Genomic DNA, 24,110 nt, shown 5'->3' on the forward strand with positions numbered 1-24,110 from the left:
CCCTTTTTTGTACTCATTTATTTAAAAGTTAGTATCATAATCCATAACCAAGCACAAAAAGTGAAAAAGACCCATTTATATCAAGTAGCTCGTCTATAAAAAGCGAGATGCGTCCACCGGTGTATTATTTTTTAATTATATATATGTATATATGGATCTATATCAATCAAAGTGATTCATACTTTATAAGTTAGAAACAATACTACATCATTTATCAACTGTCCTTTTTAATTCTAAAAGCCTTACTAATTAATAGAAAACTAATTTTTAGTTAAGTTCATGGTTAATTTCTATTTTTCAACTTCTATAAGAGCTGAGCGCGCAAACGTTCACTACTTTGCCCCGTACACATTAACAAGCAACTACCAGCTTACCATTAAGCACATGCAGGAACAGACAGTAGACAAAATTGCACATTGGTTGCACTAACAAACAGCCACACATAAAATGCTTCAAAATTGTTCAGGGGGAATGGGAACTGGGGGATGGGGGGTCAGCCACCCTCTTTCGGGGGTGGAGGGTATTTGAAAGCCTCGGGAAACAACCATTTCATTGTAAATGGATATACTTGATAGCATATTCTCCGAGTCTGTAGTGCCACAATTATATAGGAAAAAGAAATTGTGATTAGAATTGTATACTGAAGATACCGCCGAAAAGGATATTGTACAAACCGAGTAAAACTCATCTTTCGATCTACCATAATCAACTGCTCAGCCTCAAGGGAGAAACAAAACTTTCAGGAAGATCTGCAATCAGCCCTTGCATCTTAAATCGGCTGAGAGCGCACCTACAGGATGTGAGCATGGATAGAGTAATGAATGAAAAGATAACAGTCTCTTGTTGTGGCAAGAACTTGCTGTAAAGGGCATTATACAACATACCCCTGCTTTTTGCTAGAGGATATCTTGTCATCAATTCCCATTAATATACCAAGACTCATCTGTGGCAATGTCAGAAGACAATATTATGAAACATCTGCAACAATTGTTATGCCACCAGCAGAATTTGACGCAGGCATTTGAAAATTTCTATGACTACAGGTCATAGTCCCTTCATGCATCAGGATCCCTTCATCCAAGTTCAGTTTATTAAAGTCCGGGGGAATAACTTTTTTCCTTGGTTAAATGACCGCAGACGGCCAATAAGATCCTCTTTCAACGACTCTGGTATTTGTGAAATAAAGGTTGGTTTGGCATCTGCAATTAAAGTCTTCCTGTAAACAGAAAATGCAGATGACACAGAATTTAAACCTTAGGCAAGGCAAAATAACATCAGAAAATATACAGCAGATACACAGTGGAGTATACTCATTTATGATAAAAAAGTGTAAAAAATTCAAAAGAAGTAAGATTAGTAAAGCAAAATAAAAACTCTTTCCAACTAAAGCAGAACAAATAACCAAATCAAGTTACACCGTATTAAATGACCAGGAAAAAAAAGAAAAAAGAAAAAACTGCCTAAGTCTACTAGTTACAAAGCATTATCTATTGACTACAAGGTCAGAAAAACTAAATTTTATGGGTTTATGCACCTTCAGCTTCTATTGCCTTTTGTTAGCAAGCCGATTTTCATTTGATTTCGGAAAGAACCACTCAAAGGCTACACATGCCTGATGCAATTCAATAAATGCAGTATAAAATATGGGTGCTACATCTACAAAAAAATTACACAAAAATAATCTCACAAACTGATGTGTCTTCATCTAATCCTTTAGATCTATTTTACAATCTGACGAACCACATCAAACCACGTCAATTTATGGAATTGCTTGTGTAATCCCTTTGTGACTAGAGTATTTCCCATAAAATATTGGGTTGCAATCCATTAAAGATCCAAATTATCACATTGTTGACAATTGGGAACCAGGGCTGTGCATAAAACTTGCTAACCCAACCGGATTAATGTCTGTTTATATCATATTGGGATTGGGTTGAATAGTCCACCCAATCTGTCACAGGTTTCGAAGTCGGGGGACCAAACCGACCTGATTAAATTGTAAGATTCATCTCATCTGATTCAGAACCCTAGCCTTGCGACTCCAGACCCTTTCAGCTGTGTATGAAGCTGTTTTCATTTCTCAAAGAAGTGCAGACCCTCTCACCTCCCAATTAAGCTCAACTCCCCGCACAGTCTGCTGTCACCATTCGCTGTAGTCACACCAGAGGTAACGACTGATTTTTTTTCTCTCTCTCTCTCTTCACAGACATTCCTTCTCTTTCTCTTTATGATTTTTCTCTTATTTAGTTTTGCTCATTCTACGCCAACTCACTGGCTTAGATTCATCGTGTTCTGATTGTTTGGGCACAACACACAAAACCTATCTAACCTTCACTACTTGAGTAGATTGATCATATTTATAGTTTTAAGATTGACAACAGGTGTCCGAGAACAAGGCCTCGACTAATCCTGGGGGTGCACAGCTGTTTTCAGTTGTTTTACTTGTTCCAGTCAAAAGCTTTTCTTTCCTCAGGGTCCGTACGTAATCCATTCTCTCGCAAGGTCCTTATGTTTGTATGTGTGATACCCAATATGATAAAAGGATAAGGTAAGTGATGTATGGGATTTCACATTCTTTGGAAAGAAATTATTGCTCTTTATAATGTTCCAATGAGGCTTCAATTGTATCATTGACTAGCCTTTTTGAAATATAGGTCATGTGGTTTGAGCCTTACATTGGGGTGTTATTAATGGTATCAGAGTCTATCTCAACAAAAAATATGAGATTTAAGCCATGTCACCTATGACAAATGGGCCCAAAGAGGATGTCGAAAATTTACGGGGGGGAGATTGTGATATCCCATATGATAAAAAGAATGGTAGGTGGTGTATAGTATTCCACATTCCTTAGGAAGAAGTTCTTGTTCTTTATAATATTTCAATCAGGCTTCAATTGTATCATTGACTAGTAGTCCTTTTGAATTATAGGTCAAGTGGTTTGGGCCTTCCATTGGGGCGTTACAAGATGGGTCTCTCTTGCTTCCAAGGGAGCCTCAGGAGGTATTATAGTGATGTGAGACGAGAGTAATTAATGTGGTGAAGTCGTCGGTGAATTTTTTGGGGCTTGTTCTTTCACGAATGTGGATGATGGCTTTGGGTGGGGTTTTGCTGGAATATATGGGCCTAATGTTGACAGTAATAGAAGGCTATTATGGGATGAGATTGCAGGTTTCTGTAGTTGGTGGGATTGCCTGTGGTGTATTAGAGGGGATTTTAACATCACTCAATTTCTGAGTGAAAGGTCAGGGAACTCTAGTATCAGGTCAGCCATGGCCGACTTCTCATCTCTAATTTTTGAGCTGGATTTGGTTAATCTACATTTGGCTGGAGGAGACTTCACTTGGTCTAATGGGAGCCCTGATCTAGGCTGGATAGATTTATTGTCTCTCCTTCATGGGAGGCCCACTTTCCTCTAACCTATGTAAAAAATGCTTCCCTGGGTTGTGTTCTTATCATTTTCCCCTCTTATTAGATTGTAGAGGCCTTCATGACGGGTGGGGTACTTTAAATTCGAGAATATGTGGCTGAAAGCGTTTGGGTTTATGGACAAGGTTAGATGGTGGTGGTCCTCGTATCATTTTTTGGGCAATCCTAGTTTTGTTTTGGCTGGGAAACTTGAAGCCCTAAAAAGTAATTTGAAAAAATGGAACATGGAAGTCTTCGGGGACATTAATGACCAACAAAATATTATTTTTCAGGAGTTGCAATGTTTTGATGAAAAGGAGGTTGATGGTCTCTCGGTTGAAGACTAGGCAAGGAAAATGGCTATTGAGACTAAGCTGGGAAAAAATCGCCCTTATAGAGATTTCTTGGAGACAAAAATCTCAGGCTCTAGGGTTGATGGAAGGGGACAGATGCACAAAGTTTTTTCACAGAGTAGCCAACTCCCACCGATGAAGTAATGCCATTGAGGCTCTTCACTCGGACTGTTGAGTACTTACGGACAGCACTGAAATTAAGGATCACCTTGTTCACTTTTATCTTAAGCTTCTCAAAGACCAATACCCTTGGAGGCCTAAGGTGGACGGGCTAGTTTTTTATTCAATCGATCTGTCATGTGCAACTTGGTTGGAGAAATCATTTGAAGAAGATGAGGTACTTAGGGCTTGTTTGGAAAAGGTTTCCATCCCAAAATTCTCATATCATATCATATCATCTCATCCCATCTCATCTTCTTCCCAAACATCACTCAAACACAAATATTTCCAAACTAATCATTACAACTTTCCAAAACTTTCAAATAAAAAATAAAAACAATTCAAATTTTTTAAATTTCCAAACAAAAATAATATTAAAAATTATATTCTAACAATATTTTAACTTTATAATATTTTTTATTCAACTTTTTCTCTCCTTTCCCAGAACCTCATAAAACATTAACTCAAACTATCTCACTATTATTCACAAACTATCTTACTATTATTCACAAATTTTCATCTCATCTCACTCCCCAAACTTGTCCTTAGTGTATTAAGAGGGATGGAGAAAAACAAAGCACTGGGTCCAAATGGCTTTTCAATAGCGTTCTTTCGGGTTTGCTAGGATATTGTTAGGGAGGACATCATGAAAGTTTTTCTCAAATTTCACTCGTTAAAGAAATTTGAGAAAAGTCTTAACGCTCCCTTATTCCAAAAAAGGCAAGGTCGGTGGAGGTGAAGATTTCCGCCCCATTAGTTTGGTGAGTGAGGTATAACAAATCATTTCAAAAGTTCTAGCTAATCGGATGAGTGAAGTCATGCGGAAGATCATTTTGAAGTCAAACCACCTTTGTCAATGGAAGACAAATTCTTGACTTCGTACTCAGCCAATGAATGCTTGGACAGTAGAGTCAGAGCCAACACCCCAGGTATTCTTTGTAAATTGGATATGGAGAAGGCGTTTGATCATGTTAATTGAGATTTTTTTGTGTATATTCTTGTTAGATAAGGTTTTGGGGAGAGATGGTGTCAATGGATGTAATTTTGCATCACAACTGTCAGATTCTCGATTCTGGTAAATGGCACTCCTGAAGGCTTCTTTAATTGTTCTTGGGGTTCGAGACAAGGGGTGTAACACCCCGTATTTTAGTGTATTTTTACTGAAGGATTTTTATTATTTATTCAAAAATTTATCCTCTTATTTTAAAATTGGTTGGATTTTTAGTGAGTTTATTTCTATGATTTTAATTTGGTGAAAATTATTTTTATGTGCTTTCTTAATATTTATTTATTGTTATGTATTTAAATTGCTTTTAATATTTAAATTAATTACTGGGTGATTTAATTATTTCAATTTGACTTTACCATTACGTTTAAATTATTTTATTTAATTTGTGGTTTCAAAACCATTTCCGTTGGATCATTTTCGTGACCCAAGTTATGAGGATTGGACCTCATTTCTTTTCCTCTCTTTTTCTTTCCTCTCTTTTTCTTTTCCTTCCTTTTTCTCTTTTTCCCATATTTTCCTTCGGCTTATTTCTTCTCCCGCGCACGGACTCTCTCCTCTCTCCCGTGCGACTTCGGCTTCCACCCCAGCCCGCCGCCGTCGAGCCGCCGCCGTCGACACCGCCCCCTCCATTCGGTTCCCCTGCCGCCGGCGACCTTACCCCACCAACCTCACTTCCATCCAAGCCGCCGTTAGCCCCCACGAGACCCACGAAGCCGCGGCACTCTTTCCGCCGTTGCGCCGCCGTCGCACCGCCATTGTCCACCATCTTCCTACCACTTCATCCCCGACCTCTTGGCAACCCTTTGGACCCAACCCCGGCTCCGATCCATCACCGTTGAAGCCCCACCAAGTCCATTTCCGATTTGTACATTTTTGGCCTTAAACCACCATTTGCGCCGTCATCCACGGCAAACCACCACCACCATTGGCTTCACCGACCCCTCTAGGCCCTACCCTATCATTTTGGGGTCTTCGTTTGTCTCCGTTGGAAAGTGGGTATCTGTGACCCACGGCCACAGTGTATTTTACACTGTGGTGTTGCTCAGACGTCACCTTTTTCAGCTTCGTGATCCTCCGGAAATTATCATATAGCGCTGTAAGTATTTCTCCAAAGAGTTCTCATGAATTTTATGTATTTTTGCACTAACGCATTTCGCTGTATTTTTTTGGCATGCCGGACTGAGTCCGAGGAGTACGGGGGTCGGATGGATTTGTGAGTGGAGTTGTTGGTTTGATTGGATTGGTTTGGTTATTGGTTATTGATGGATTTTGGATTGGTTGATTCATGTGCATTTCATGCATGTTCATGTTTGTAAAGGAAAACTGGGTTTTCGTGTATTGCATTCATGTTCATGTGTTTATGAAAACTGGGTTTTCATGTGAATGATTTGTTGGGTGCGTGTGTATCACAAACCCCAAGCCGAGATGGGGCATTATCTCGGTGGAACTCCTCTGGTTACTCGGGAGCGGAATAAACTGAGTAACGTCCCCTGGATTGTCGCTGGGCGACAATGGGATCGGACGAGAGATTCGTGCCGACTCCGTGGTCCTTCTGCTCGCGGGGACTAGAGGATGTCTGGCCATGTACGCGCTGGGCGCGGAACTGGGCATCGCTCGTTGCGTAGTGAGTGCTCGGCCATGTACGCGCTGGGCGCGGAACTGGGCATCGCTACGAAGCCAGGACGTGCGGATGGTCCCTAGGGGAGGCCATGGTGCATAGGGTATTGACGGATTAAATGGACTATTTTCTGGGAAAATAGCGTGTGTTGGATTTTGTGTAATTCATTTTCTGGGAAAATGTTTTACGGATTATTTTTGGGCCAAAGCGGATTTTGGCGTGTGTTGGAAAATTATCATTTTCGGGGAAAATGATGTTTTGAGGAAAAATGCATATTTCATCATATGCATGCATGTTAGTTGTATTAAATGCATTTTATTCCTGAGATTTTTTTTGGGTTATACTTACCTGCGGTACCATTCTGTGGTAACGCAGATTTTGATGCAGATGAGGAGGAGGAGGGCGAGCCTGAGGAGACGGCTCCGCCCGAGGAGTGATCTGGGATCACTGTTTATTGTTATTTTATTTTACCCTTTTGTATTTTCGGGACATGTGTTAACTTTATTTTTGGATGACTGTATAACTGCTTTTAAAACTTTACTGATGTTTACTTGTATTTAAATTCTGGTACTTAGTTGACTAATCCGCTGCGTTGTTGTTGTACACCGTTGCATGTACACACTTGGCACTTTCGTTGGGATGTGTGACCGTGTTGTCATCATCCCGGCGTCTCGATTCCCGTGTTTTCCTTACATGGGGGTCGGGGGCGCCACAAGGGGACCCTTTGTCCCCTTTCTTGTTTGTTTTAGTAATGGATGTGTTGAGCAGAATATTGAAGGCGGCGGCGGATAGGGACTTTATCTCAGGTTTCTCAATGGGTGGTTCATGGAACGGTTGCTTAAATGTCTCTCATCTCCTTTTTCCTGACGACACGCTGATTCTCTACAAGCCAGACCCCGACCAGATTCGTTCCTTGAGGGCACTATTGCTTTGTTTTGAAGCTATCTCCGACCTTAAGGTGAATCTATCTAAATCTTAAATGGTTCCTGTTGGCTTGGTTTATAACATAGGTGAATTGGCTGCTATCTAGGGCTGCAAGGTGTCATCCTTGCCTACGAAGTATCTTGGTCTTCCCTTGGGGGCTCCTCATAAATCCAAGGCAATGTGGGATGGGATTGTTGAAAAGATTGAACGCAGATCGGCAGGTTGGAAGATGATCTATTCGTCTAAAGGTGGTAGAATCACCTTAATCAAGAGCACGCTTTCTAATCTCCCAACATAGTTTCTATCTTTACTCCCTTTGCCTGCAAGGGTGGCGAATAAATTGGAGAAGATTTTTCGTGATTTCTTGTGGGGAGGCTTAGAGGAGAAAAAATTTCACTTGATTAAGTGGGACAATATCTGCACACCTTTATCTCGTGGTGGTCTTCAATAATGCACTGTTATGGAAATGGAAATGGCTATGGCAGTATCATCGGGAAGGGGATGCTCCTTGGAGGAATGTTATTGATGTCAAATATGGGAGTATTTGGGGAGGATGGTGCTCAAAAGAAGTAAGAGGTGCATATGGTGTGGGAGTTTGGAAATTTATTCAGAATGGTTGGGAAGATTTCTTCAACAATTTCAGATTTGAGGTGGGAAGGGAAACACAAATCAAATTCTGACTTAAAGAACGCTTTTCCTTCTCTTTACAGGATTGCGTTGGATTGTAAAGATTGCATTGGATAAGGATGCGCTTCAGTGGCCGATAACATGGACATTACAGCTGGTTCTCTTCAATGGCCTGTGAGGTTTATTAGAGCTGTCCAAGATTGGGAATTCGGAGACATCACAGAATTTTAAAGTGCATTATATGCGTTGAACTTAAAAGCCGAAGGGGAGGACAGGTTGCTTTGGATTCATTTGGGGAGCAAGAACTTCTCGGTCAAATCCTTTTATAAGGTTATGTCACCCCATTCTTCTATTGTTTTCCCTTGGAAGAGCATTTGGAGTAATGTTCCGCTTAAGGTTGCTTTCTTTGGCTGGTTGGCCTCTCATGGAAAAATTTTGCCCATTGATAAGCTGAGAAAGTGCGGTCTTTTTATAATAGATTGGTGCTTTATGTGTAAAAGAAGTGGAGAAACAACGGATCATCTTCTTCTTCACTGTGAGGTGGTTAAGGCTTTATGAGATGAAATCTTTACTAGGCTTGGCATTGCCTGGGTCATGCCTGTGAGGTGGTTAAGGCTTTATGAGATGAAATCTTTACTAGGCTTGGCATTGCCTGGGTCATGCCTTGGAGGGTGGTCGACTTATTGTCATGTCGGAGGGGAATTCAGGGTAATCATCAAATCGCGGCCATTTGGAAGATCGTACCTCCATGCTTAATGTAGCGTACTTGGAACAAAAGGAATGGTCGCTGTTTTGATAATAGGGAACGTTCAATGGGAGGGTTCAGGGACTTTTTCTTTCATACATTGTTACTTTGGGCTTCGGCGATAGTACTGAATGGGATTAGTTTTCATGACTTTTATGCTGATTTTCACAGCACTTAGCTTGTAATTAGGTTCATCTCTTGTATAAATCCATTGTGTTTTAACCTCCTATTCAAAATCTGAAGTGTGAGCATGTGAGAAACCTTGACAAATGACCATCTCAATACTCCTAGTTTAAAAAGACTTTCAGGTTTTTGGTGAGGCAAATTATGTACTTTGAAGACTATTGAAACCCTTCAATAATATTGGACTCAAAATGGGACACAAGCAGAACTTAGAGAGGAGAGGAATTTTTGGGACAAACAAATTTGATAGGCTTTCCCTCTATAATCTCGCACTGTAGTGGGAACCTTACCACAGTGAACTCTCCACTCATTCTCTACTTGAACACATAGATGTGACTGTGCTTATGGACAATGTGTACTCTGCACCGAAAACCCTTTTTCTATATATGGCCCTTTCACATGCCCTTTTAGCTAACAAATTCAGACTGCAGCAACAAAAAGGAGGCAGGAGGGAGTAAAACAAGTTTGACTTGGCATTTATGGTTCAAAGAAACTAAGCTGAAATTTATCACTAGAGAAATAGTTCGAAGCTTATGGAGATGCCGTCATGTTGGCTGGTCATACTTGCCATCTAATGGGGCATCTGGGGGTGTTTTAGTTATGTATGATAAAAGAGGATGGTGGAGAGAATGGATGAATGTGTAGGAGAATTTACCATGGCTTACTCCTTTAAGAATATAGAAGATGGATTTCTGTGGGCATTTGCAGGAGAGGAATATATGGCCCTAATCTTGATTCCGAAAGACAATCATTGTGGGAAAATTGGCGGGGCTCCTTGGTGGGAGTTACCCAAGCTGTATTTTTTTTTTTTTTGGGGGGGGGTCTTTAATGTCACCCACTTCCCGAGTGAAAGATCGGGTGTATCACATTAACCCCACTATGAGGGATTATTTTGACTTCATTTTTGAACATGAGCTTACGGATATTCCTTTAATTGGAGGCACATTCACATGGTCCAACAGCCGTGAACACCCATCTTGCTCGAGGATTGACAGGTTTTTGATAACTCCAGATTGGGAGTTATATGTTCCAGATGTACTTAAAAAACAACTACCCAGGTTATACTCAAATCATTTCCCTATCATCTTAGACAGTAGAGGCATCCAAGGGGGCAGAAAGTATATTAAATTTGAGAATATGTGGCTTAAAACTGACAATTTTGTAGACAGGATCAGACAATGGGGGACGTCGTTTTGCTTCCAACGTTCTCCAAGTTTTATAATGGCAAAAAAGCTAAAAGCACTAAAGAATTATTTGAAACAATGGAACAAACAAGTTTTTGGGAATGTGGTTCCATTAGAGGTGCTCTCTCTTGGAGGAGCAACAGGGTTTGGAGGGCAAGAAGGAAGCAAGATCTCTCTCTAAATCCAAGAGAATCTGTACAAGTCAGGTAGTCACGGAACTTGAAAGATCAACATTGATGCAGGAGATCTCTTGGTCGCAAAAATCAAAGGCACCGTGGCTAAAGGAGGGAGATAAGTGCACGAAGTTTTTTCATCGAGTGGCTAATTTGCGGAGGAGGAACAATGCAATTGAGGCTTTGATGGTAGATGGTGCCCTTTCATCGGACTAGCTAGTCCTCAAGAACCACATTGTATAGTATTATGAGCACCTCCTCTCAGAACAGTACACATGGAGACCAAAAGTGGATGTATCAACTCTTGAATCACTACACCAACAAGGTTCAAGGTGGCTTGAGAGGCCGTTCGAAGAAGATGAAGTGCGTAAAGTGATCCGTAGCATGGCTAGTGACAAGGCACCAAGCATTGATTGTTTTACCATGGATTTCTTCCAAGTTTGTTGGGAAGTGATCAAGGATGATCTCATGAGAGTGTTTCAAGAGTTTCATGCTAATGAAAGGTTTGAAAAAAGTCTAAATGCTACTTTTTTAGCTCTCATTCCTAAAAAAATGGGGTTCGTGGATATCAGAGACTACCGCCCTATTAGCTTAGTCAATGAGGTGTACAAGATCCTTTCTAAAGTCCTAGCGAACAAATTGAGTGCAATGATGGAGCAGTTAATTTCAAAGCCTCAAAATGCGTTCATCAAAGGTAGACAAATTCTTTACTCAACATTAATTGCCAATGAAGTTTTGGATGAAAGACTCAAATCGAAAGAACCTAGATTACTGTGCAAACTAGACATGGAGAAAGCTTACGATCATGTCGACTGGTACTTCTTGCTCTATCTTCTTGCAAGATGTGGTTTCGGGGTGAAATGGCGTGCTTGGGTAGCATTTTGCCTTTCTACAGCTCACTTTTCTATCTTGGTGAATGCTTCACCAATTGATTTTGTTTACTCCTCTCGTGGCTTGAGATAGGAGAATCTACTCTCTCCATTACTTTTCATTATTGTCATGGGAACTCCTAGCAAGATGATTTCGGGCCTTGTGGAAGGTGGCTTCTCAGTGCGAAATGGTGATTATGGCTCTATTGATATTTCTCATTTGCTTTTTGCCGATGATACTCATCTTTTGTGGAGCAAATCTTGGGCACATTCAATCCTTGAGGGTTCTTCTCTATTTTGAAGTTGTCTCTGGATAGAGAGTGAATCTTGCCAAGTCTGAATTGGTGCCGGTGGGGGTTATTCCCAATGCGGTGAATTTAGCTCGCCGCCTCCTAGAATGTAAGGTATCTTCTCTACCTATGAAGTATCTTGGCTTACCATTGGGTGCTTAATTCAAATCGAAGGGGATTTGGAATGTCGTGATTGAAAAGATGGAACATAGATTGGCTTCTTGGAAGAGCTTATACTTGTCTAAGGGGGGTAGGCTTAATCTTATCAAAAGTACCATTTCTAATTTACCTACATATTTCATGTCCATGTTCCCAATCCCTACAAAGGTAGCCAATCATATTGAGAAGCTACAACGGGATTTCTTGTGGAGTGGGATAGGAGACAAGTTCAAATTTCATCTGGTGAACTGGTCAATGGTCTACATACCAATATCTGGGGGTGGCTTGGGAATCCATAATTTGGCGAAGTTCAATAAAGCTTTGTTGGGTAAATGGTTGTGGCGGTACCAACAAGAAATGGGCCCTATGGAAGTCAGTTATTGATTCGAAGTTTGGGGAGGATGGTACTCGAATGCTGTACATGAACCATATAGGGTGGGTTTGTGGAAACATATTAGAAAAGGGTGGGAGACTTTCCTAAGTCATGCACGTCTTGAAGTAGGTGACAATTCTTGAGTCAAATTTTGGCACGACAAATGGTGTAGCGAACAAAGCCTCAAAGAAACATTCTCTGACGTTTTTGACCTTGTACGGGTGAAGGATGCTTCAGTAGCTAATCTCTTGTTCTTCTCTCGTGTCAACGGAATGTAGACTTCATTAGGGTGGCAGAAGATTGGGAGTTGGAGGTATCACCGATGAGGATAGGTTTTAGAGACCAAAATATATGTTCTTCTCTATCACCCATGCTTCTACGCTAGGTTTGTTTAATTTTCACGCCATGCTTGTTATTACTTATGGTCCATTTAAAAAAGTCTATTTGTAAGAAAAACCAAAAAAAAAGACATGATGAAACCTGAAGCACGACGTGGTTTTGTTTGAATATGTCTATTGAAATAACTTTTTGTTTTGGTTTTGTTCATCCGGTTTTTCTTTTTTTTTTTTATAAGTAAAATTATGTTTCTTCAAAGGACTGTATGGCCTGAAAACTAGAAAATAGAGGCTGCTGTGAGTCTGGACAGTTTTTATAGCAATCTCATGTGATGTTCTTCAAGAAAACTAATCCCTAACCCTAGATAACTGCTGCAATTTCAGGAGATTGAAAAAAGAACCAGCCCCACCCAATCAAGTCCAACCCTTTTCCAGCAATTTCAAGTAGGCGATTATTGGCACATTTGTTATCAATGGAAGCAAAGAGGTAAGTAGCATAATCATACCCTTACATGCATGGTAAACAATGTTCTTAAAGTATTATGTATTTATGTCCCTTTATTGAAAGCTCCCTTACGTACCCAGTTATAATATGATGAAAGTGAGTTTCAATGTCATATTATTATGTTTTATATGCATCATGATATGTTTTAAGAATGGCCATAAGAGATACATAGTACCAATGTAGTTATGGGTGGATGTGCAAGCCATGGACCTAAGCGTGGTCCACCATAGTATGTTATGATAAGTTAAACGGTTCCTCTTGTGGCCACAAGCAATGGAACCAATGGACAACCCTGCACACGACGGAGTTAAGGCATGCTGGCCATTAAAGAAAGGGAAAGACAAGTTTAATGAGTTAGGCATAGTACATGTTACATGTTTATGTTAGTATAAGTATTAAGTACGCACGCTTTCAAGAAAACCCTATATTTATTATATTCACTATATAGTTTACTACTTATTGACTATTCAACTTGTTTTCGTTATTTTTTTTTTTAATGTTTCTAAAATGTCCAGGTAAAGAAGATATAGTGTTGACGATCTGACAGCCATGTATAGATCATGTGTCAAGGGATTTTCAGACTTGGCTAATAAGTTTCTTTTTTTTTTCACAAAAATATCAGTTTAAATTTTCTTTCTATGAGACTATACTTTTATGTTTTGTTCTTTTGGGAATTTATCTTCAATAAATTATGTATTTTTATTATGTTGAGTCTCTTTACCGGGCACAGTTACGGAACTACATAACACTCCTAACCTACGGGAAGGGGGTGTTACAAAATTACTGTCAATTGGTTGTTGTCATATTCAAAGGTTAATTCGGGAGGAAGTTTCAGGGAGTACTCAAGATCCTAAGGGGTAGGCAACAGTTTTTCATCCCTTGCCATATAAGACATCAACAAACCAACACTAATGTTCCCCAGTGAAACCAAATGAAAAACATACCTGTCCTCTCATTTGTTCATACTACGAAGTACTCTCCACAAGCAAGAACTCAGAAAGCTTCGATTCAATCATGATCCAATTCAAAATACCCATTCATAACAACGACACCAAAGGAAATGACAGCAGAAAGTAAAGATCAAAATCATGGTGTTCTCCGGCAAGAGTCACCGATGGACAGCCTCAAAAAGATATCCCACAATTTTTTTTTTTTTGGATTGGCACTGGGTGTCCAGGACCAGCATCCCGACTAATTCCGGAGGTGCACAGGCCCTCAGTAAGGAGTTTCCCACAAGTGCACCTCGGGTCCTCGGGTAATTCAATGAGAAAATCCCCCAGTGCAATGGCCCCTAGAGATTGTTTGCACCCAAGGGGATTTGAACCTTAGACCTAGGGGGAGCATAACCCCAAGCTGAAAGACCTTTACCACTTGAGCCAACCCCTAGGGGTTGATATCACATAATTGTTACTAGTACAGATACCATATAAGAAACCCTAGAAGAAGGGTTTGGCTAAATCAAATCCCAAAGAAAGGATAATTATGAGCCAAACATAAAAACAAACTGAAAGAAACTCTTTCAAGTGGCTAAAACATGTAGATATTCAAGAACAAAAAAAATGTCTTGGGAAAAAGCTTAGAGAAGCATTGAAACACTTCAGAAATGAAAATTTAAAAATTTAAAATAAGAATTGAGTACATGCATGTTTGTAGAAATGGAGAGTCCAACATCGAGCATCTTAAAGCCAATATGCCCAAAATACAGGTATAAAAGATAAATGAAACTTACTTGAATTCACAACTACTTGATGGATAATTTCCAGCTTCTCGACATTGCTTCTTTGTTGTATTCATGAATTTATAAACCTCTTCTGACCAACCACAAGAACGTAGAAAAGAAGAGGCTTCTTGTTTGAGACTACAAAAGATACAACAAAGAAATTTTTAAGCCAACAAAAAAGAACATTTAAAAGGCAAACATGAGTGACCTAATAGTAGGAAAGGAATTGAAATGAAAACTGGCATATAAGAACCAAAACGGAACATAATATTTTATTAAACATTTGTCAAGTACATTTTAATAAACAAAATAATAATTAATTACAAGAATCACAGAGGAAATCTTGAAATGTGCTAACAAAATGCCCCATGCAAGACCCCAAGTGAACGAATAGGCAGAAATTCATCAGAGACAAGGTAAAACAATATAAAATGGTCCCAAGTACGACCAAATGACATATCCACCCCCACAAGAGTGGAGGGTTAGCACATAGATCCAATCCTGAGTTACAAGAATTTCTATATATAAAAAGGTGGATCATCAACAGAGAAATCACAGCAATTGTATCAAGCAAATCATCAGACACAAAAATATTTTCCAAACTAATATAATTGGGAAATCCAGGAGGTCCAAAGATATCAATTTGGGCCAGAACCAAATGAGGAATTGGTTCATCAATAACTCAAATAAAAAACGCATTTCTATCCTTTATGCGACCAAAAGACTCCACTATGGTTCAATTTCAAAAACTTTCGACCCAACTCAAATTTTTGTTTCTTTCTATTTAATAATTGGTTTGGATGTAGAATCGGTTCATCAATAACTCAACCAATTGAGGAATATGAAGGAATAGCTTACTAGGAGAGCATGAAATGCATTTTAAGCAAATTAAATTCTGGACAAGATAAGCAGGTTAGAAGCAATGGAGTAAGTGAATATACTTTTCTTTCAGTTCTTCATATTCTTCCTGAGAACGAGCATCCTGTGCAAAAAAAATACCACCTCTCTCCTCCAATTTTCTCTTAGAGCCCGAGATTTCAAAACCACCAATTTTTTTATAAGTCTCAGCACCACCGTTGACACGAGAAGTACCCAGTTCAGGGTGGTTAGGCCCTCCCTTCATCACCCCAGTCCTTGTACCATTACAATCTCCGAGATCTGATTTCCCTAAGTTAATACTGCTCTGACTATTGCCATTTTCACCAGTTGAAGGGAATCCTGTGCTATGCTTACTATCAGCAGCATCAAATGTTCTGATTCTGTTAAAACCATTAACGTTTATGGTCAAAGCCACATCTTTTTCACTTTTCTCTTTATGAATGGAGTCTTTTGCATACCCATTTGTTTCCATGGGCCGACTCTTATGAAGTTCAGCGTTTACATTACCAGTAGCAGGAGTTCTTTTGGAAGTAGAGTTTCCTATGCTAAACCTCATCTGTGGGCTAGAAGGCACCTTAACAACCTTAGATATGTTTGAGATATCCTTCTGAGAAGATTGCTCAACATAAGCTTTTGTATACGCCGCTTTCTGTGGGATGGCCCTTGGGCTCTTAAATGCCTCACTGCCATTGCAATCTCTAGACTTTATTCCATTTGAAGTAAGAACAGTGCTGGCAGATGTCGGCCGTTGGTTAGTGCGAGAAAAGAAAAGAATATAGACTTTCTCTGACAAAACCTCCTGCAGGGTCGAAAGCGAGACAAACGAATCATCGCAGCAATACCACTGACCCATTGCATCCTGAACACATGGGGAATACTGATCAGCAAAAGCTATTATTTCAGCTGCGTTCTTGAAAATCAGTTAATGTCAAAGAGTGCAGGACATGTAAAAGAGACCTTAATATAGGCATAATAGTGACCAGAGTCTTGTGAGTAGCCCGAATGCACAATAGTACCAAAGAGTTTATATTCTGGTAGTGGATCCTGAATCAGATAAATGCAAAAATTAAAAAATTAAAAAACAACTTTAGTAATGTATCAAATTGTATAAGACAAGTATAAACTAAAACATATCCCATGGGACTCTAGTACAGCTAGGCATCTACATGAACAACCTGTAAAATTTCTACCAAGCTATATACGACAGTGTTGCTCAGCAATAACTCTGCTTTCGGTTATGAGCCAGAAACTGAAGTGGCCAATATGAAAAAACATGAAATCATAAAACTGAAAAATAGAGAAATCAGAAACAATATCATCAAATGAAAAAAAGAGCCTCAACATTCCATCTGTGTGACCAACTGCTCCTTTTTCTCTCAATTGGTCACGAGTCTCGCCTATGAGTTTTAAATCTCGAAGTTGTGTTTTAAATTTAGCAAATGAATTTAAAGCGAACCTAGTATTTTAAAATCCTCGAAATATTTTAAATGTCCACGATTATTTTAAATGGGGTATCTTTAGTATTATTGGACCAAGCCTAATTTTAAAGTAAGCCTATTTATATTTTTGGAGCCCCGAAAATAATACAGTCTTAGCAAATCATTTCATTTAAATGATTTTACTTGTTTAGGAATATTATTTAATATTCATTATTTTATTTTATGTTAAAAACTCTATTTATTTAGATGCTTTTATTTCTCTTAAGAAATATTTATGAAAGCTCATCATTTTATTATATGATGAACAGTATTATTTTGGGATTAATAAATTAAAGTTTGATTTTAATTTAGTCTCATTTCATTTCCTTGTGTTTAATATCCACCGATCTAGGTTAGGGACCCCTAAATGTAGGGCTAGGATTAAAACCCTAGATCCCTCCTCTTCTCTCTCTCTCCTCCCAGTCGATGACCCTCGCCTCCACCGCGCTGCTGCACGTTGCCGAGATTACCTCCATTGTCCACCAGACTCCTCTCCACTCTTCGACCCTCTCCTCACTATCGCTCTCCCTCCTCTCGATTCATTTTCCTGGGGCCTCACCTCCTCAGGCTCAGACTGCTGCCACTTGACTAAGATTTGCACACTGCCAGCTCATCACACCAATCTCGACTCTCTCTCAACCTCAGAAGCTCTTTTCTCCTGCCTCGATCTCTCCTCACTCCTCCAAGGCTATTCACTGCTAGGGAATGGCAGCCGCACTACAGCAGGCAGACAGTGATAAAGCCCCCCATCACAACCACTCCTTCTTTTCCCTCTCTCTCCCCTTCTTCTCTTCAACCCAATAGCCAGCGCCCTAGCCCAATGACACTCCCACTGTTTCTCTCGATTTCGCCCCTCCCTGTAGTCGACCGTTGCTGCGAACCACCGCACGATAAACCCAGCTCAACCAAGCCTCATCGCACCCCCATGCCATCATAACCCTCCTCCAAACTGCCCCTTGCTTAGTCGTGAGCCACCATCTTTGCCACCCCACACGGCATCTCCCTTTCCCCATAAGTTACTTACCCCTGTTTCACAGCCCTAAGCTGCCCACTGTGAAGGACCAGCAAGCGACAGCAGCAACCTCTCAACCCCCGATTTATGGTATAATCTCTATCCCTTATATTTAGAATTATTATGCTCTGAAGCTGAAATTGAAATGGTGTTGTGAATATGTTGTGTTGTGAACGGTTCGCTGTTATTGGTATTTGTGACTTGTGAATTGTGGGTTTGTGAATGGAATAGTGATGATGTGATGTGTAATTGAAGTGATGGGCATTATTGTGTAGTTGTATTGTGGTTGTAAATAGTGTGAAGCGACGGGGTTAAATGTGAAGTTGGTGATGTGGTTATGCTTTGTGGAGTGTTGGGATTAAATGCAAAGCTGTGATGTGAAGTTGTGATGGGGTTGTGATTGTGAAGTGGCGAGACTATTGTAAATGTGCTCTATGTAGTGAACTGTGAATGTGAAGTGATGGGTTGAATTATGGATCACTGTGTAGTTCGTAAAGTGTTTGGGAACCATGTGACGTGATAGGATGTGGTGTAGTTGTGATTTGATGGCATGTCGTGTGAAGTGTCGGGATAAGCTATGTAGTTGGACGTGTTGTGTGAAATGTTATGTTGGTTGGGATTGCATTGGCTAGTAGGAAGCTTGTAAAAGCAAGTGAGTGATTGGGTAGACTATATGTTGATCTTAGGCGATAAAGGGGTAAGATACATGTGTAGATTGTGGGTAAGGTACATGTGTAATGGATAATCTGTCCTAAACATGAGTACATGATGTTTAAGCCTCAAAGTTAGTTTAAAGTTGTGTATTATGCTTGGTTTGGGTTATGATGAAGTGTTGGTTAGAGTATGCATGAATGGAGGAAGAGATGTATGTATTGACTAAGATTGAGATGTATAACTTGGTTGGTTCAAGTTATGCATTGAAAGGGATGGTTTGGTAGGAAGAGTGTAATAAAGGTGATAATGTGTCTTAGCCTTTAAAGTGAATCAAGGTTGTTCACCTTAAGGGATAAGAACTTGAAGTAGAATGTTATGTGTTGAGAAGGTGACCTCAAGTGGGTCCCAAGCTATGAATTTGAAAATTTAGAGAAGAGTGATAAACGAGCATAGCGAATGGACTTGGATGATAGAATGTCTAATTGAAGGAAGTTTAAGTAAATGATAGTATTATCAAAGTTTTGAATACCGTAACAGTGCCGGCCGGTATGGTATGTACCGTACCAGACAATAACCAATATGGGGGAGATAGGTGTTTCGTACCGGGACAAATACCGGCCATTTCGATGTGTTTCGGTCAATACCGACCGGTTTTCTGTGTACCGGCCGAAATTTTGTACTTTCGTATTTTTAATGTATTTTCATAATTTTCACTCTAATTCTCATATCTAAAGACTATTTTCTAAACTTTTTTTTAATTTCCTTTTCTCAAGGACTGAAAATCAAATCCCTACTTTTTTCTTGATGAAGATGAGTAATTATTTTTTTTAATAGTTGGATTAAGAACTTACAAGTATTATTGAGTTTTATAAATATGTATTTTAATTTTTTAAGACTTGCATTGATGTTATTTTGAAATATAATTTATACATATATAATTATATTTATCTATATATAAACTCTCCCGAAACGGTACCGATATCGAAATATTTTGTTTCAATGCCTTAATCGAAACGGTCACGGAAACAGTATTCAAAACTTTGAGTATTATGCAAGTTCTAAGTTTTAATTACTTAATGCACTTGAAAAGAAAATGACGTTAGGTTATGTATGCATGTAGGTTGCCATCTGACACACGCATGAATGGACTGCATGAAATGAATATAGCATGAAGTCTAGATAAGTATTATGTTCATACTCATTTAGAGTTTTCTAATAATATGAAAATGAAAAAAGAATGTCTCTTTATGATGCTTTATAAAATTAAATGAAATGATGTTTATTGAGCCCGTGGGCCTCGAGCCCACCAGGCCCATTAAGCCTCAAGCCTCCTGGATTGCCAAGGGGCATTCTTGAGCCCGTGAGCCCCAGCGCCTGGGCCGTAAAGGCTCAACCCCTCCGGCGGTTGACTTCGCCGCCTCACTGGCAGCTCAGAACTCACCAACGGTTGCCGTCGAACTCACGGCGACAGAGAACCAAAGCTCTCCAAGGCAGAAGGAGTCGGCTGGTGTCGCCGATTGCACCCTGGCCTCGGGGATCATACCGACAACACAAAAAGAGCTCTCGAGCTCGCCGATGGTCCAGAAATCGCCGACGACCTCAACCAGGCCCCTGGTTATCAGGATAGACCCACCGCCGACAGCTGAGAGAACCATTTTGAGATCCTGGGCGACTCAGAAAGAGCTGTCGTGCTCATCCAAGACACAGACAGTGCCGATGGCCTCTTCCAGGCCTCTGGCTAATTTTTTGGGTTCACCCCCGACCTCAGATAGGAGGAAAAGTTGCATGGAGGCTTCGACCTCCACACACTTCTGGTCCTTCTCAACTCTCAGATGTTCTCATTAGGGCCCAGGGATTGCCTTTTTCTTCCCATGTTTTGGAGACCCCTTCAATGGTTTTGTGTACTGTGGAAGAAGGGGAGGATGAGTCATCAATTGAAGGGGCTCTCTCAGATGATGAGTCTTCACACGGGTCTGATCTACAGCTAGTTTGTAAGGAGGAGATGTTCCTAGTCCTCTATGCTCGCTACCACCAGTACCTTTAGGGGCGGGATTACAATCTGATTGGGTATTACAAAAGGTTGATGCTCTTCGACACTGCCTTGGGATCTCACGTGAAGGTTATGAGGAGCAGTTTAAAGCCCTCATCATTGCCATAGAAGCAGGACAGCCACAACTTGCTAAATCCGCCGCTAAAAAAGGCAGGGAGCTCAAGAGGCTTGCTTGCTCCATTAATTATGATGCAAGAGAAGGAAGCGCGAGTAGGGGAAGACACAATGATAGGGTGAACCTCGATAGTCCATGAAGCCCAAGATCCTCTCATGGAATGTTCAGGGCTTGAATGATCCAAACAAGCGCCTGAGAATAAAGAACTTATTATGGGAATGGAAGCCAGATGTGATCTGTTTGCAGGAGACTAAGTTGAAGTATATTGATAGGCAATTAATAAGAAGCTTGTGGAATTGTCCTTAAGTGGGATGGACCACCCTTGTCTCTAAGGGCGCTTCAGGGGGCATATTAGTGTTGTGGGATAAAAGAGTAGTCAATTTGGTGGAGGATTTCGTTGGTGAATTTTAAGTAGCATGCTCTTTCTCAAATGTTGATGATGGTTTCGTTTGGGGGTTCTTAGGTGTTTAAGGGCCAAATCTTGACAATAAAAGACAACTTCTGTGGGACGAAATAGCTGGTTTGTGTAGTTGGTGGGATATCCCGTGGTGTATTGGAGGCAATTTCAACGTCACACGGTTTCCAAGTGAAAGATCAGGGGATTCCAACATGGGCCCAGCCATGGCGAATTTTTCAGCACTTATTTTTGAGTTGGAACTGGTTGATCTTCATTTGGCGGGAGGAGATTTCACTTGGTCTAACGGGAGGGCTTGGTCTAAGTTGGACAAGTTCATTGTCTCTTCCTCTTGGGAGGTCCACTTCCCCAACCTTTGCCATAAAAGGCTTTCCAGACTTTGCACCGATCACTTCCCCTCTTACTAGATTGTGGGGGTCTTCACGGGAGACGGAGATATTTTAAATTCGAGAACATGTGGTTAAAAGTTGATGGATTCTCAGAGAAAGTTAGATCATGGTGGAACTCCTATCAACTCACGGGCACCCCTAGTTACATTTTGGCTGGAAAACTAAAAGTTTTGAAAAATGATCTAAGGAAATGGAATCTGGAAATCTTTGGGAATATTAATGACCAGCGATTCACTCTTTCTCAAGAGCTGCAACATTTTGATGTAAAAGAAGTGGGGGGGACTCTTTCGGAGGATGAAAAAGTAAGGAAAATGGTAGTGGTAGCTGAGCTGGAAAAAATCACCCTTATGGAGGAGATCTCTTGGAGACAAAAATCTCGAGCCCTTTGGTTGAAGACAGGGGACAGGTGTACAAAGTTTTTCCACGGAGTTGCTAATTCTCATCGTAGAAACAATGCTATTGAGGTCCTACATTCGGAAGGCAAGGCTTTGACGGACAGCATTGAGATAAAAAATCACATTGTGCATTCTTATGACAAGCTTTTAACGGAGCAATATCAATGGAGACCCAAGGTAAACGGACTAGATTTTGATTCAATGGATCAAGCAAAGTGCAGCTTGGTTGGAGAGGTCCTTTGAGAAGGACGAGGTTCTTAGTGTGCTTAACGGGATGGCTAAAGATAAAGCGCGGGGCCCCGATGGCTTTACAATGGCTTTTTTCCAAACTTGTTGGAATATTATTAAAGATGATCTTATGAACGTTTTTCTCGAATTTCACTCTTTCGTGAAATTTGAGAGAAGCCTACACGCCACTTTCATCGCCCTTATCCCGAAAAGGGCAAGGTCGGTGGAGGTACACGATTTCCGGCCCATAAGTTTGGTGAGCGGGGTTTACAAGATCATATCAAAAGTTCTTGCGAAGCGACTAAGTGAAGTTATGGGGAAGATCATCTCGAAGTCACAAAGTGCGTTTGTTAAAGGAAGACAAATTTTAGACTCCGTTCTTATTGCTAATTAATGCTTGGAGTCTAGAGTTAGAAGCGGCACCCCAGGTCTCTTGTGTAAATTGGACATGGAGAAAGCATTTGATCATGTCAATTGGGATTTCTTGTTGTACATTCTTGGCAGGCACGGTTTCAGGGAAAAATGGTGTCAGTGGATAAAACATTGCATCACAACCGTTAGTTTCTCCACTTTGATCAATGGTACCCCCAAAGGTTTCTTTCACAGCTCTAGGGGTTTGCGACAAGGGGACTATGGTACCCCCGTGTCTATTCTGATCATTTTCCCATTTTGCTTGACTATGGTGGTTTACATGGGGGGTATGCGTTATTTCAAATTTGAGAATATATGGCTTACAGCCGATGGGTTTGTGAAGAATGTAAGGAATTGGTGGGCCTCTTATTCCTTTCCTAGAACTCCTAGTTTTATATTGGCAGGAAAACTCAAAGCTATAAAGTTTGATTTAAAGAAGTGGAATAATGAAGTTTTTAGGCATACTAAGTGCAGAAAAATTTGCTTTGGGATGAGTTACACGCTTTGGAGGATGGGGAGGAAAATGAGTCAATGTTAAGGAAGAATGAGGTGGTAACCGAAATTGAGAAGGTTTTTGTTGATGGAAGAAACTTCTTGGAGGCAAAAATCAAGAGTACTTTGGGCTTTTGTTGGGGGCATCGTTCAAAGGAAAGAATATATGAGATGGTGTTGTAGAAAAGGTTGAGAAAAGATTGTTAAGGTTGGAAGCGACTATACCTATCAAAAGGGGGAAGATTAACCTTTATTAAAAGCACCATTTCCAATCTTTCCACTTATTTTCTTTCATTATTCCCATTACCGGTTGGTGTGGCAAACCAAGTTGAGAAGTTGTTTAGAGCATTTTTGTGGGGTGGCATGGGAGAGATGAATAAATTCCATCTTGTGAGTTGGCATAGGGTGTATTGTCCAATTGTGAATGGAGGTTTGGGGGTGCAAAATTTGAGTAATTTTAAAAATGCACTGTTAGGTAAGTGGTTGTGGAGGTCTCAAATGGAAGGGGATTCATTGTGGAGAGAGGTTATTGATCGAAAGTATGAATGGGGGGAATGGTGCTCTAAGGAGGGTAGGGGATCTTATTGTGTGTGCTTATGGAAATATATTAGAAAGGGGTGGGACAATTTCGTAAAACATATTAAGTTTAAGGTTGGAGAGGGTGCAAGAATTTGTTTTTGGTTCGATGAATAGTGTGGTGAGAGAGCTCTTCATTTTGTTTTCCCGGTTGTTTTCAGCTTGGTTGGAAATCAACAAGCTGTTATTTCAGAGGAGTTGAGTCGTGCTAATGGGACTATGCATTGGAATGTTATTTTCACTAGAAATGTACAGGATTGGGAACTTGATGAGGTTGAAGATTCTTTCAGTTTCTTGGAATATAGGAGTAAATGAGAGGGATCGAATGTTGTGGAAACACACGGGGAGCAAAAAGTTTTCAATTAAATCTTCTTATAAAGTGTTG

General features: G+C 40.3%; 1 protein-coding gene across 3 annotated transcripts in view; it reads right to left on the minus strand.

Moving 5' to 3' along the window:
* Positions 1-547: 547 nt before the first annotated feature.
* Positions 548-24,110, minus strand: part of LOC108997327 (ubiquitin carboxyl-terminal hydrolase 25) — a 36,151-nt gene continuing 12,588 nt past the window's right edge. For 2 of the 3 annotated variants that reach the window (XM_018973546.2, XM_018973537.2), the window contains exons 5-8: positions 16,468-16,554; positions 15,573-16,369; positions 14,641-14,769; positions 548-1,216 (exon numbers count right to left, since the gene is read on the minus strand). In XM_018973546.2, the coding sequence (XP_018829091.2) occupies positions 1,084-1,216; positions 14,641-14,769; positions 15,573-16,369; positions 16,468-16,554 (1,146 nt within the window). In that variant the 3' untranslated portion in view covers positions 548-1,083. The remainder of the gene's footprint in view (positions 1,217-14,640; positions 14,770-15,572; positions 16,370-16,467; positions 16,555-24,110) is intronic. The other variant, XR_001997144.2, reaches the window with a different exon arrangement.

The sequence above is a fragment of the Juglans regia genome, chromosome 9 (genome assembly GCF_001411555.2).
Source record: "Juglans regia cultivar Chandler chromosome 9, Walnut 2.0, whole genome shotgun sequence".
Lineage (NCBI taxonomy): Eukaryota > Viridiplantae > Streptophyta > Magnoliopsida > Fagales > Juglandaceae > Juglans > Juglans regia.